The 13,714-nt window shown below is 38.8% G+C and overlaps 1 protein-coding gene across 1 annotated transcript in view; it reads right to left on the bottom strand.

The window, feature by feature from the left end:
• LOC139130803 (uncharacterized) overlaps nt 1-11,846 on the bottom strand; it is a 12,591-nt gene extending 745 nt beyond the window's left edge. Inside the window, exons 1-3 of the mRNA XM_070696593.1 lie at nt 11,555-11,846; nt 9,502-9,606; nt 1-4,963 (exon numbers count right to left, since the gene is read on the bottom strand). The exon at nt 1-4,963 is cut by the window's left edge and continues 745 nt beyond it. Coding sequence (XP_070552694.1) covers nt 2,743-4,963; nt 9,502-9,606; nt 11,555-11,817 — 2,589 coding nt within the window. The 5' untranslated portion in view covers nt 11,818-11,846 and the 3' untranslated portion in view covers nt 1-2,742. The remainder of the gene's footprint in view (nt 4,964-9,501; nt 9,607-11,554) is intronic.
• Between the last annotated feature and the right edge of the window lie 1,868 nt (nt 11,847-13,714).

Below are 13,714 nucleotides of genomic sequence, written 5' to 3'. Positions count from 1 at the left end.
GTCATGAATAATTAAGAAAATGGAGGATGACAAGTTACTGTGTCATAAAAATAGCACTGAGATTTTTGGTTCTCTGTCTAGCATTTTGATGCATATAGTTACAGCCCAAAAAAGATTGGTTTTGTAATTAGTGATATTTTATACTATTATAAACTTGTGTAATTAAAATCAGTCTTCGAATTTGGTTTCTTGCATCAACATAATAAAACTTTTCCAGCTTTCTTCAAACATTAAAACAAAAGTAATTCAACTGATTCTGATTGATCTGACATTTCTATCATGAATTGCAAAATTATCTATTTGTCTGAAATGTTTTGCAATATTGTAAAAAAAACAAGTGCAAGATTCACAAAAACAGTACTTTGTTATCATCAAAGTTATGGTGAGATAATAAAAATCACATATCTGGAGCCCCTGCCACCAGTTACAGCAATGAAGTACACGACGTAGAAAACATACGATCAAATTTTTGTCAAACAGCAGCCATTATATCATACATTGTATGCAATTACTGTCATGATTCATCAACTCATAGACCCTGGAGTGAGAGGGTCTACAATCAATCAATGGTGAACTACGATGTGCCATTTTTGCCGACTCACTCATAAATGAAAATACTTGAAGAACTACTTGTGAAAAGAGCTGAAACTGAGAAGTGCAGGTGTTAATCACCATCTCATGGAAGAAGCAGTATGAACACAGTAAATGTCACTTGCCATGAAAGGCAACTTGCTGTGACATACAACGGTATCCACATTATAGCATTCATTTCATAAAATGAAACACAAACCGATACAGTTAACACTCTTAAGACTTTACAAATGTATCCCAGAAGCAAAGATTTTCATCGTTTATTTATTCACATGCCTTTCAATGGTGAAGTATGCATGTGAAAGACAATTACAAACATGATTCTGCTACCATGGCAACTAAGACCTCAGCTCACAGGTACTAGGTGTACATACATGACAAAAAATAATATCAAGTGATATTCTAGCATTTGTAAGTAAAACTATTGACATAACAAGCATTAACCTAGACTTCTGCTAGAGGACCAGACCTGCTGTTTTCAAGGTTTTCTTATATCAATCACACATGCCATATTTTTTTAAAATCAGTCTTGAACTCAAATATCATTGATGCACATTATGTGGAATGTTGCATGTCACCCTATCAGACTTCATACAAAGGTTTTTTTATTGGTAAAGAGTTCAAGTTCATGCCGAGGTTTCTGGTCTGGTCCGATGGCTGTCAGCCAATTAGCATACATTTCTGGTAGGTACCGGAAATCATGATGTGATGAAATTCTGATCTGTTATGTCGATATACAATGTAGAAGGTATGAACCATTTAACACAATTTTAAAATGCTGATGACTACATGACTGACTTCTCAAATAAAACAAAACTCAGAAAAAGACATGAACAGCACCTGTGTTCCTTCAAAATGAATATATGATAAAACACGGAAAACAAAGCTGAATCATTATAGAGTTATTGTTCTCTTTATATGGCACAAGTTTTGAATATCTTAACGAGCTGCCCATCTGATGAATTACAAAGTGTGTATTTTGTACATGATGTATGGTTCATATAATGAACATAGGACAACAGAACTAAAACTGGAAGTCACTGCATATAAACATTGTCACTGTTCTATCAATACATAGAGTGCATGAAAAGACTGGCCAAGCTAAGATGACATGTAGTAAATACATCAGTTGAAACTGTGAGAAACTATACAACATGGATAAAGTATGTGTTGATATTATGTGTGTGGCTGCTACATAGATAACTGTACCTACTATCTGCACTGTGTGTATATCAAACAAAGTGTGTCTAACTTTACTATGATTACATATACATTTCTTTCTTAGGATTGGTACACTGTGCAGCTGAATTATAACTTGTTGCACATGAAACACTGGAAGTGATTTAAGATGTTATTGAAGTTGAAGTTGTTCGGCTGTCTTCTAAGCCAGTTTAATATGAAGTGTGCCCTCTATGCCCGTTTGACGGGACTCATACAGGTTTCTACTCTTTGCCTAAAGAATTTTAATTTTTGAGATGCACAGGTCTGACTAGTGAAAATTCTCTAGACATTTCTGTCAGCACAATGCTAACATATTTCTCATTTGACAAAATGAATATATATCTCACAACTGAATGAATGAACACAGCTCAGCTCATTCACCCCTGTTTCCCAGTGTAAAGGTCCAACTTCACCAAAGATAATTATGGAACTGGGCCAAACCATTGTGGTAAAAGGGTTGAGGCAATACATTTCATGCATGTGAAAGTTACACTAATACTTTGCTCAAAGTAAGTTTAACTCTGTCACTTCATGAGAGTAAGAACACAAATCACGCATCTTAGACATCATTAGGTTTTTGAGTTGGAGAGGCAAATCCTCACTGACACTTGAAAAGTCAATGTTTGAATCGTTTACACAAAATAATACATGTACCAGTATTCATTGGTATGGTACCACACAACTTGCGGTGGAAATTTCCTTTAAGAAAGTATTAAGGTGAGCATATCCTAGCCTCTCTTTTAAAAATTTTAAACTTAATTGCCTTTCATTTAGTGATGTACACCCTACAAAAACTCTTCATAATGTGTAGCATTATGAATACTGTTGAGCAGAACCAAAGAAGACTTGCCTCTATCAGAAAAATTTTCAACATGTAACAAGCTTCACGGTGCACATGAAAACTGAAGTCAAAACCCGGGTGCAGTCCATTCACATCCCTACTGGCAGTGTATCGCCTTCTGCACTGTCACCTTCTGTAGAATATTGTAACCTGTCTGTAGTAGTGAGGTTCATGCACTCTGGTTGAGGAAGCGGGGCGCTTTCTTCAGCAAAGTAACTGTTCTTTGCCAGATGGGTTTTCTTGTTGTGAATATTCAGAGATTTTTGATTAATGAAGGCAATTCTGCAGATGAGACATGAGGCTTCAGTAGGGGAGCCGTGTGCCTTCATGTGGGTCTTTAACTGAATGTTCCAGGAGCTTGCATATTCACATAGGTTACATTTGAATGGCTTGATACCTGTGTGGGTCTTCATGTGTGACTGGACCTGTGCGCGTTTGGCAGCGCGGAAATCACAGTGCTTGCATGTGTACGGCTTCTCTCCAGTATGTGTTCGCTCATGATCCCTGACAAACTGGCTGGAGACAAATGCTTTGCCGCAGAATTTACATTTGAATGGTTTTTCATTGTTGTGTTTTCTCATGTGCAGCTTGAAAACATGTGCGCTGGACCGAGCATACTGCTTGCCGCACAGTTCACAGATTATTTTGGACTCATCAGGGTCTTTCTCATGAACACTCTTGATGTGTATACGTACACTCCTCTGTGAGTTGAACACCTTGCCACAGATGTGACAGACAAAACCCCCAGGGTTAGAATGTGAGCGTATATGTTTCCTTAAGTCACATTTTAGGGCAAATTTCTCGGTGCAGTCTTCCCAGGTACACACAAGATTCTTTTCTGAATCTGGTGTGTGAGATCTGATCTTATGGGCTTCTAATGCCCTGTTTGTATAGGTGGTGTACTGACAAAGATCACAAGCAACGGTTTTATCACCGTGACTCAGCCTGTGTGAGATCATCCCACTTTTTGTAGCAGCAACAAAACCACAAAGTCGACAACTAAGTTCCCCTTCGTTGTGCAACATGAAATGATGAAGTAGGCTTCTTCTACTTCGAGTCTTAAACTTCTGTGTACACAATCTACACGCGTCTTGACCATTTGGTAACCGTTTGATGTGCTCTTCATAAGCCTTCAGTTGAGTGACAAGGTCTTCCTCTGTTAATCTGTTGCCATGAACACCATCTTCATGTTCATCATCACTTTGACAATTTTCTCTGAGTTCGTCTTCGTCACTCACTTCTGACTCTGTCTCATATTTACGATGCTTCTTGTGATCTTTCTCAGTCGGGCTTTTTTCCTCAGGAAGAAAATCTTTGTCATTGTCATCATCATCTTCACCAGAGCTGCTTTCAAATACATCCAAATATTCATACTCCCTGCTAGGTCTGGTCAGTTCTTTTTTCTTTCTGTTTCCTCCATCTTCCACATAGACAACTCTGTCATCCACATCCCCACCAAAAGCATAATTATGTTCTGGGGTGACTTTCTGACAGACTTTCCCTTTCACTTTGCTAATTACTGTTTTTTTATGTCTGTAGCCAGAACTGACACTGCACCCAAACTCCTCGCTCTTCCACCAAGGTGACAGCAATTTATTTATTCCCAGGGATGCTTTCCTACGTGGCCTTCCAGATGCAGACACAACATCCATTTGAACAATGCCCTCACTATGGTTTCCAGTGAGAGCTTCACTAGCATCGTCCATTGGATTAGCGCCCTCACTAGGGAGGTCACTATTTTGATCTTCAGTAACAACCTGTTCATCAGAGTCATCGTCGTGTCCATGGCTGTCTTCGATTTTTCCTTCATCATCATCTTGTGAAGATGTATCATGCAGCTGCTCTCTTTCTGTCACTTTTTTTGAGCTATAATAAGACGTTGAAGTAGTGCCACTGCCTTTGACAAAATCTCGCTCCTTCTCAAGTTCTGTAGAATGTTGTCTTGCACTATCTGCTTGAATGAATCCATCATCAGTGTGTCTATCATCTTTGTGTTGCTCATAGTCCTGACTGTTGACCCATGAATCCTTATTCACCTCAGAAGAAACATAGTAGGTCCCTTCTTGCTGACCAGATGTTCTCCCATACTCACTGCTTGCATTGGATTGTACGTCACTCACGTCTATATCTGAGCTGCCACTGTCAGTCTGTATGTCTCCTTCCTGCCTCTCCTCTGCATCGATTCTGTGATAAATGGTTGTGGATTCAAGGATCTCGATGTCAGGGAGGACTGCTACTGGTGCTGCTGCTGCTGCAGCTTGCACTCCGGTTCTTTCTTCAGAGGCGACATCATCAGCTCCAAATTGTACACTGCAAATGAAAGCAGAACAGGGTTATTCAAGGACACTTTGCCGAAGATCTTTCTCATGTTAACCATAATGGTGGATAATGGTTGTAATGGCTGTTGTACAACATACACATATTGGTATTCATTTATGTAATTATTAATAAGCACTGTTTTGGTATGCGAATCCATGTGATAATGATGGTCTGGTCCCCTGCCCTATTACTACCACTGGCTGCGCTGCTCATGAAAATAGGGTCAGGTATGGGCTACCATTTCAGTCAGAATTTTGACTGCATATATAGTGAGCACAGTCATCTGACAGGATCATGTGATCAGCACATTTGTACAGTGACAAGCTTGGAAATTGGACAGTGAAACATCGAATGCTGAAGTTATTTGCACGGCTTCACTCTTAAGTCTCGGACTCTGTACTTCAATGATGGCAGTTAGTGGTGAAATGACGATTATCGTCTGTTTTTTCTCAGACATGACAGACTATCCCTATTTACACATGTACAGAAGTGACTCAAAAAATAAGAGACTTTTCGTTTTTCATTTAATGTCTATGTAGGATGCTTAATTCCGGAAGCCATGTGGGTAAAATTACTCCATAGGCAAACAAAACCTAAATTCGAAGGTAGCTCCAAGTTGGAAATAAATTAAATGCACCACTGCACTCATACTATTGACTAATGATAGCCATGCTTACAATAACCCATACCTGACCCTATTTTCGTGAGCAGCACAGCCAGTGGTAGAAATTGGGCAGGGGACCAGACTAGTAATAATGACTCATTATGGATGAATATTATTCATGTATCTTGAATTATGCATAATATGATTTAATATACAGGGAAGTCTGTAAAATGGTCAGTGCTTATGTTTTAACCCTGTCAAATTTCACGACTATGGTTTGGCCAAATGTCATTGTTCTCAATGGTTATGTGGACCTGATTGATGGAATGAAAAGCAGAGAGAGGAGTTTTTCCTACTTGTAAAATGAATTCAAAGTCAGACTAGGGATCATAAATTAACTTCTTGCATGAAACACAGTACTGTGCAGAATACTTGAGGTGTTGATGACTGCTTCATTTTTGTGCTTGTGAAAAATAGTTTAACACTGTGATGCAGTAATTTCTAGTTTGCTTTAATCTATTGTTATTTGGCTCTTTAACTGCGATTTAATTTGATAAATTTCATTATAAGCATTTAAATTTAGCATTTTCTTCTATTGGTATTTTAACCCTTTTCCTGCCAGACAGTATCACTTCCCCATCAGCCAAGTCAGTAAAAAGCGGTATTGAGCCAAAACATAACATATTTTCACCCACTTGGCTTGGTCTGTTATAGCATCTTTAGTCCAAATAAAATTAAGTTTACAGTATTTATGTTTTCAACAGCTTTCAAATATTCAGTATTATGTTAAAAGACACCATATGGAATATGTTGTGTTTCATTAATTTTAACCATCTTGACCTGGTGGTGAAATATGGACTTGGCAGGAAAAGGGTTATTTTAGCAAACTTCACGTGTCAGCAAAATAGCAATTTCTGCATGGTTTTCCACCAAACAAAAAAATAACACCAGTAACCCTTATCCACTGACTGGCCAAACTGAATTCTCCATTTTTTAAAATCTTTTGCATAAAGACCAAAAGTTGTTCTAATTTAGTGAAGAGTATTAAATACATGTTGAATCACCAGTATCACAACAGAACAAAACAAACATTATCCACAGTATATTATCAATTTCAGCACTCTTGTTAAACTGAAGGTGGCGACATACCAAATGGACAATTTCAGATTTTCATTTTTTTCTCAATTAGATGTCTACACCCCAATAAAGTACATTTTGTCTGAAAGCCTCGATTTGGGAAATCCGACCATGCACAGTACACAATAACTATTTGCATAATAGTCATGTGACAAGTGTTTTGCTGAACCTTCCAAAAATCGGTTTTCCTCCTTTTAGTGAACATGCTGCAAGATTTCCATTTGAAATTTGTGCATTGGTAATATTCTTCAAATCTGTGTCTGGGATTTCCTTTATACGCCTTTGTTTTTTTGTTATGCACTATTAACCCTTTTCCTGCTAAGTCCATATTTCACCATCAGGTCAAGATTAATGAAACATAACATATTCCATATCAGGGCTTGACAAATTTTTTTCCAGCTCACTTGTCCGTCGGACAAGTGGATTTTCAATTTCACTTGTCCTCTCAAAAATTTTACTTGTCCTCCATTTGTAATAATCAAGACCAAAATACTTGCGACGAATTCCGTAGCGGCTTTCAGGGCTTTCTTATTTTGGTAATTTTCGCCGATGTTGACGCCGATTTTTCTCAAAAGTTTACATTGAAGTAGGCCTGCGTACGGTCTGTGTGTTCCCGGCGTTATACGGCCTCCACCACAAGAGGCCGTATAACGCCGGGAACACACAGACCTGTACGCAGGGCTAACATTGAATTTGAAGGTACATATCATACATCGGCTTCCCGTGTTTGGCAAGCATAAATGCCGTCGTAAAAAGATTGTCAGTTTCTGTCGCTGTTCATCGTCATTCGGTTTACGCATGCGAGTGCATGCACTCGAGGTGTTGGCAAAATGAAACCGTATCGGGCTCAGCGGGACCCACAAAATTTCCACAATCATTGTCCCCGTCACGATCTCATCTGCGATGCACCAAACAGTCCAAATGCGGTTGACTAAACTCGTGTGACCTTATCGATTCAACGCGAAACATGTCGCATCCGTCAAGAAAAGCATTTCGCTTGGTTTGGCCATGGAGGTAGTCTCTTCCTACCTCCATGGTTTGGCAATGGTGGGGTATTTGAGACACGACGTACAGAACATTTTGGAACCGTCATATTTCAACCAAGGCCACTGTGATTTCCATATCTACATCTACGGCGTTTTTCCTCATCATAACGCTTATGTTTAGATCTTTTGAACAGTTCAAACATCGAGTCGTCAATTCTCAGACGATCCCACTCACGCTGGCCCTTGTGGCGCCGTCGTAAATCATCACAACGTCGTTTCTCAGAGTTACACAATGCCCATCGTCGTAAACTACGTGCCTCTTTACGGCAACAACTTTGCTTGATTTTTGCGTAGGTCTGCGGAGCGGAAATTACGCTCTGGCTCGCGAAAATGCACAATGCCTTGTTTGCGTTAGTGGAAATATTACCGTAAAATACTCATATTTACAGCGATCACTCCACAAACTATCTGCCAACAATGTTCGTCTACCTCGCGAGGCCGCATAAATGATTTTGAAGTACTGCACGGTCGATCGCCGATAAGCAATATGATTGGGTTTTGCAATTTTTTACCTAATTTGTTGGGGCGGAGCAGTCAGCATACAACAAAGAAATGCTGTTTACGCCAAATTTTAAGCGACTTTTTTAATTGGACGATGAAACAATTTCATGTCGATCATCGAAAAATTGCAACATTGTGTGAGTCGGCAAGTAAATCGCAGAAGAACGTCACAATTGTATCTAAAAAAGTCAGTGATTGACATTTATTTTGTGTGAACGACAAGGCAAATCGGGCGACACGTGCACAAACCGCAACTTAGGTTCGCGTTGATTGCGCCAGAAGTTGTATAAACAACTTGTCCGGCGGGCAACCAGATTTTATTTTTGACTTGCCCGAACGTAAATTTCACTTGTCCCGGGCGTCGGGCGATAGGAATTGTCAAGCCCTGCATATGGTGATTTAAATAATGTTGGACATTTGAAGGCTTAGTGTTAAAAGCATAAATACTGTAAAATTGATATTTATGGACTAAAAATGCTATAACAGACCAAGCCAAGTGGGTGAAAATACGTCATGTTTTGGCTCAATACCGCTTTTTACTGACTTGGCTGATGGGGAAGTGATACTGTCTGGCAGGAAAAGGTTTAAAGGTGTCAGACTAAGGTGCTTTTCAAGGAATTGTAATTGCCGCGCCATATATTTTGAACAGAGACTGACAAAAAATCGGAGACACAGATTTGAAGCCTGGCTTGTCAATGCATAAATTTCAACTGGTATATATATTCATCCAGTGTGTTTGCGAAAGGGAGGAAAAACCGATTTTTGGAAAGTTCAGTAAAACACTTATCATTTGACTATTATGCAAATAATGACTGTGTATTGTGCACTGTCGGATTTCTCTATATCAGGGTTTTCAGAAAATATATACTTTATTGGGCTTTAGGACTTCTATAACTGAGACAAAACTAACAATCTGAAGTGTCCATTCGGTCATAGACCATAATGATTCGGTACCTTAAATCCCGGTATAGCACTCCTGAAATAATGACATGTAAACATTTCACATTTGCCTAGCTGTATAGTACTTGTAGTGCATTCAGCTGTTCCTTCACTGAGCCCATGAAAGATTGCTGCAAATTGTTGCAAAATACAAGAAACATCCAGCACATATGCAAATACCACAAGCATTGTCTGCTTACACTGGATAAACAACACCTCACAGTTCATTATCAAGTTTAACATGCAGAAATGTGGATATGCCAATAATATTAGATAAAATTTTGGCAAAGTTTTTAAGTTACCTTTTGATAGTGTCTGTTGCTACATTAAGATGCCTTGGGTACGATGACTTGATCAACTGTTGCACATCATTGGCAAGTACCGGATGAGGTGATGTCAATTCAAACCTGAAGACAATGGGAAAATAAAACATCAGCACATGACATTGAAGATGAGAGGGAAACTGAATACTTTTAATTCCATGAAAAAATACGGCAAGAATGGCTTATTCCAATAAATCACAGGCTGAAAATTGACAAAAACTGTGCATACATAAACACTGAAATCATTTTTTTGGAATGATAAAATGCATTCTGGCCCAAATTTCTTCCTTAAAGGCATGTGTATGCACCAGATTGTCTCATCAGAAAATTCACTGACCAGTTTACAATTTCAATGAAAACAAAAGGCTATCACACCTCCATAATCCTCTTACAGACAAGAACAAAGGTGATCCTAGGGGTCGCGAGCAGTGCCTTTAGTAGAGGAGTTTCTTGGTCCAAAGTTACTAATCAACAAAGTTTGCTCTGATTGATTATAATTCCCAATTCACCGTCATGCTAAATTCATTAACAGTTTATTGTTCTTGGCTGTCCCTTGTCTTGAAATTTGGCCTGTATTTTAATCTTCCTTTATACTGTAAGTGTCCACAATTCTTAATCTCTAGATGATTCTTATCGAATGATACACTGACCCTTGCTTATTCACTGGCAGACTTGGCAATAAATGTTAATGCTTTAAATAGCTTTTATGTTATGGCAGCATTCCAGCTGCTATAACAGCTGAAGTTTACATGTGTAACATTTGGAACTCCGATAGTTAAACTTCAATGTAAATTTAAATTGCTGAAACTATAGTGTGCCCATTATCTTAGTGTTTTCACAATTTTGTCGTATTGTTAAATTCAAAACTAATGTTACATTGTGTTATTGTATCGCAGTACAAAAAAAACTCTGATAGACTGACTCTGAAGTATTGACTGGCTGACACTGAAATAAAGTCAATAGTTTTAAACAGGCAGCTAGTATGCAGTGAAAGCATATTAGTTCTGATGGGGCACTAGCTGTCAGAAGGGTTGTTTGAATTTGTCCAAAGTTTTCATGCAACTTGTACATGTAGGTAAATGTGAGATGGTCATGTTAACACCAACTCATTACATAGCTGAATAGATGTAATATGGAGCAAGCGAGAGCAAATATGGTAGATAATTCTTGATATCTTGTGAAAGAAAAGTGCATCACGATGTAGATACTGGGTCTTTAAGTGTTACCCCTAATACTGCTAGAATCAGTTCCTCACCTGCGATGTCAGTAAAAAAGCGATGCTGAGCCAAATTTGTGTATTTTCACCTACTTGGTATGGTATATTATTGCAGCTTGGTCAGCAAAATATTCAAGTTCTTGTTAAAATATGGGACATGCTATGCCTTACTGGTTTTAATCAACTTGACCTGATGCACAATATGAACTTCAAAGGATAATTGGGTTACTAGATGTAGAGGTTCAACAATCCACATTACCCACACAATTTTGAACTTTAAGATGTCAAAATTCTTCACTAGTCTACAGATTGAGTTAATTATGTTTGCAACTTGAAATGAGAGAGAAATCTCCGCACATCTTGTTTTTTTTCGGGGATTTGATGAATAATCGGAAGTTTACTGTTTGCACCAGAGTCAACCCATGGTCTCAATGGCGGCCATTTTGAATCTAAAAATCAGCTTATCATTGTTTGCAATATTTTGATTCTCATATCTAAACATTTGCGCACAGCCCATTTATTTTATTCTTCAAAAAATGATATATTAGTATTCTTGTGTGCGTCATGAACAAAATATTAACATTCTTATTTTCGAGATCAATAGATGTAATACCTTTAAGAGGTTAGATATTGTATTCCTATTTTCACGATGGGCGCGCTGACGGGAACGGATGTGAAATTTGAAACCGTGCACTGTTCAGTAAACTTTCCGATCTGGTAATGGCAAATGCACCGTACCTCTGAAAGCGGTCTCACTGGGTTATATATATATAAGAAAATGATTCCAACGACAAAGATATGTGCTACCAGACTCACCAGTTTAGCAAAAATGTCACCACGTCTCTATGATTTTCCAAACCGAGTTGTGTCTTCAGATCAGCCCAACGATTGATGTCGGCGGCTGATAATGATATGCGAATACGCCGTTCGGCCTGTTTCTTATCCCGCAAACGCTTCCTCTCCTTTTTCTTAGTATCGGTATACTTTCTCTTCCAGTATCTTAACGGAACAGTGTCCGAGGCACCTGGCAATTCGTCGAAATCACCAGGTTCCTTTATGTGATCGTCGGCAGCCTCCATCTTTCAACATGCAGGATTACAGCATAACCTCTGACCCTTGACCCCATCGATATCACGTTGCCTGTGCCTCCATGATAGGTCATGATGTTGTAGGTCTGCAGGATGTATGTAGTCCACAACTTTATTATAAATGAACAAACAAAAAGGCATCGGTTAATATAAATCGTACATCAATTTACTCCGTCTATATATATATATGTCGAGAGTATTCGGTGATGGCTACGCCCGCAGCAGCCGAACGCTCCCGACAAGTAACTTTTGCAAACACTGCAAACCGATACTTAAACCACAGGGAACGCAGACTGAAAACAAACTGTTAAATGAAAAACGGAAAAATAAAAAAAAATAGATAAAACCGTCAAAAAAGAAAAAAAATAGAATACACAAAACAAACAAGTAAAAAGGCAAACCAACAAACGACTTACGGATCAATTATGAAACTTTTATGAAACAGACTAGACTCACCTTCAATGAAATGGTCCTCGAGAGGCGGACCATTCCGTAGCAGTTGTTTGTTTGTTGGCTTGTTTACTTGTTTGCTTTTGTTTACTTGTTTTAGTTTATTCTGTCAATTAATTTCTTTTTTGACCGTTTTTCTATTTTTTTATTTTACTTGTTTACTGTTATTCAGCTAGAGTTCACTGTGACGAGCTATTACGTGTAGCTTCCTTGTGAGAGAAACCTGGGAGAAAACACAGCTCATGTGAAATTAAATTTTCCCCAAAATGAACCAACGATTTTAATGAGCACGCTACACGACCGGTCGTACGACTCAATTTTCGCCGTGGGTTTTTAGTATTAGGCGTCGTTCGAGTTGGTCATGACCGTTTTAAACACGCATGCGTGACATGGTAATTCCCACCAATCTTTTCCAGCCGGATATGTTGTAATTCTTTCCGACACCAGAAGTTGGACGAATTTTCACTGACTTTTCTTTCAAAAACCTTCAGTGGCGTTGTACCGGTCGCAGGTCGTGCGTGGCTTTCAGTAGAGATTTTTTTGCATGTTTCTTCACGACCGGTCGACATTTTTACTAGCATTTCTTCTCCATGAATGGTTGCTGGTCGCAGCTTTATATAAATATGGATATAAAGTTACATGATATAAAGTTGAATTTTCTTGTATTTCTCCACTGCTTCAGCTACTATTCGTCACCAGTTTCATCTTCGCAATCCGCAATAATGGATGTAGCGCATGAGTACAGCTGGCAATGTTTTATGGGTCGAAGGTTAGCCTGCAATGTGCAGATGGCCTAAAAGCATGGTTACCTATGTACAGCCTGATGAGTGATTCCTGGAGATTCCAACATCACCGACAAATTCGCATTTTATTATTACTTTCTGGGAAACCTTTTCATAATTTGTTTACCATCTGATTTTTTAGACGTTTCATACTTCGACTCGGACAATTTGCGCATATTGTATGCTGTACGTATCATGCCTAAATCATCAAGTCATACAATACTTTCACAGTGTATGACCGTATCGACATTGAAAAAATGATTCGGGATAAAACGGGGTATTTTTTTCAAAAGTTTTTCCTTCGCGCGACCGGTCGTAGGGTCGTTGCGATAAATGTCGGAGAAATAGAATATTTTTTCAAAGTTTTTCCTTCACGACCGGTCGTGGGGTCGTGGCCATGCGCATGGAGAGAAGATGAAGTATATTTTCAAAGTTTTTTTCTTCAGAGCCGGTCGTGGGGCCGTGGCCATGGACACTGAGAGAAAATGAAGTATATGTTCGACGATTTTCCTTCACGACCGGTCGTTGGGTCGTGGCCGTGCACATGGAGAGAAGATGAAGTATATTTTCAAAGTTTTTCATTCACGACCGGTCGTGGGGTCGTGGCGATGCATGTCGGGAGAAAATAAAGCAGTTTTTCAAAGTGTTTTCCCTAC

This window comes from Ptychodera flava, chromosome 4, assembly GCF_041260155.1.
Source record: "Ptychodera flava strain L36383 chromosome 4, AS_Pfla_20210202, whole genome shotgun sequence".
NCBI lineage: Eukaryota > Metazoa > Hemichordata > Enteropneusta > Ptychoderidae > Ptychodera > Ptychodera flava.
Note: the sequence above shows the minus strand (reverse complement) of the source record. Positions and strands in the feature narration are given on the sequence as shown.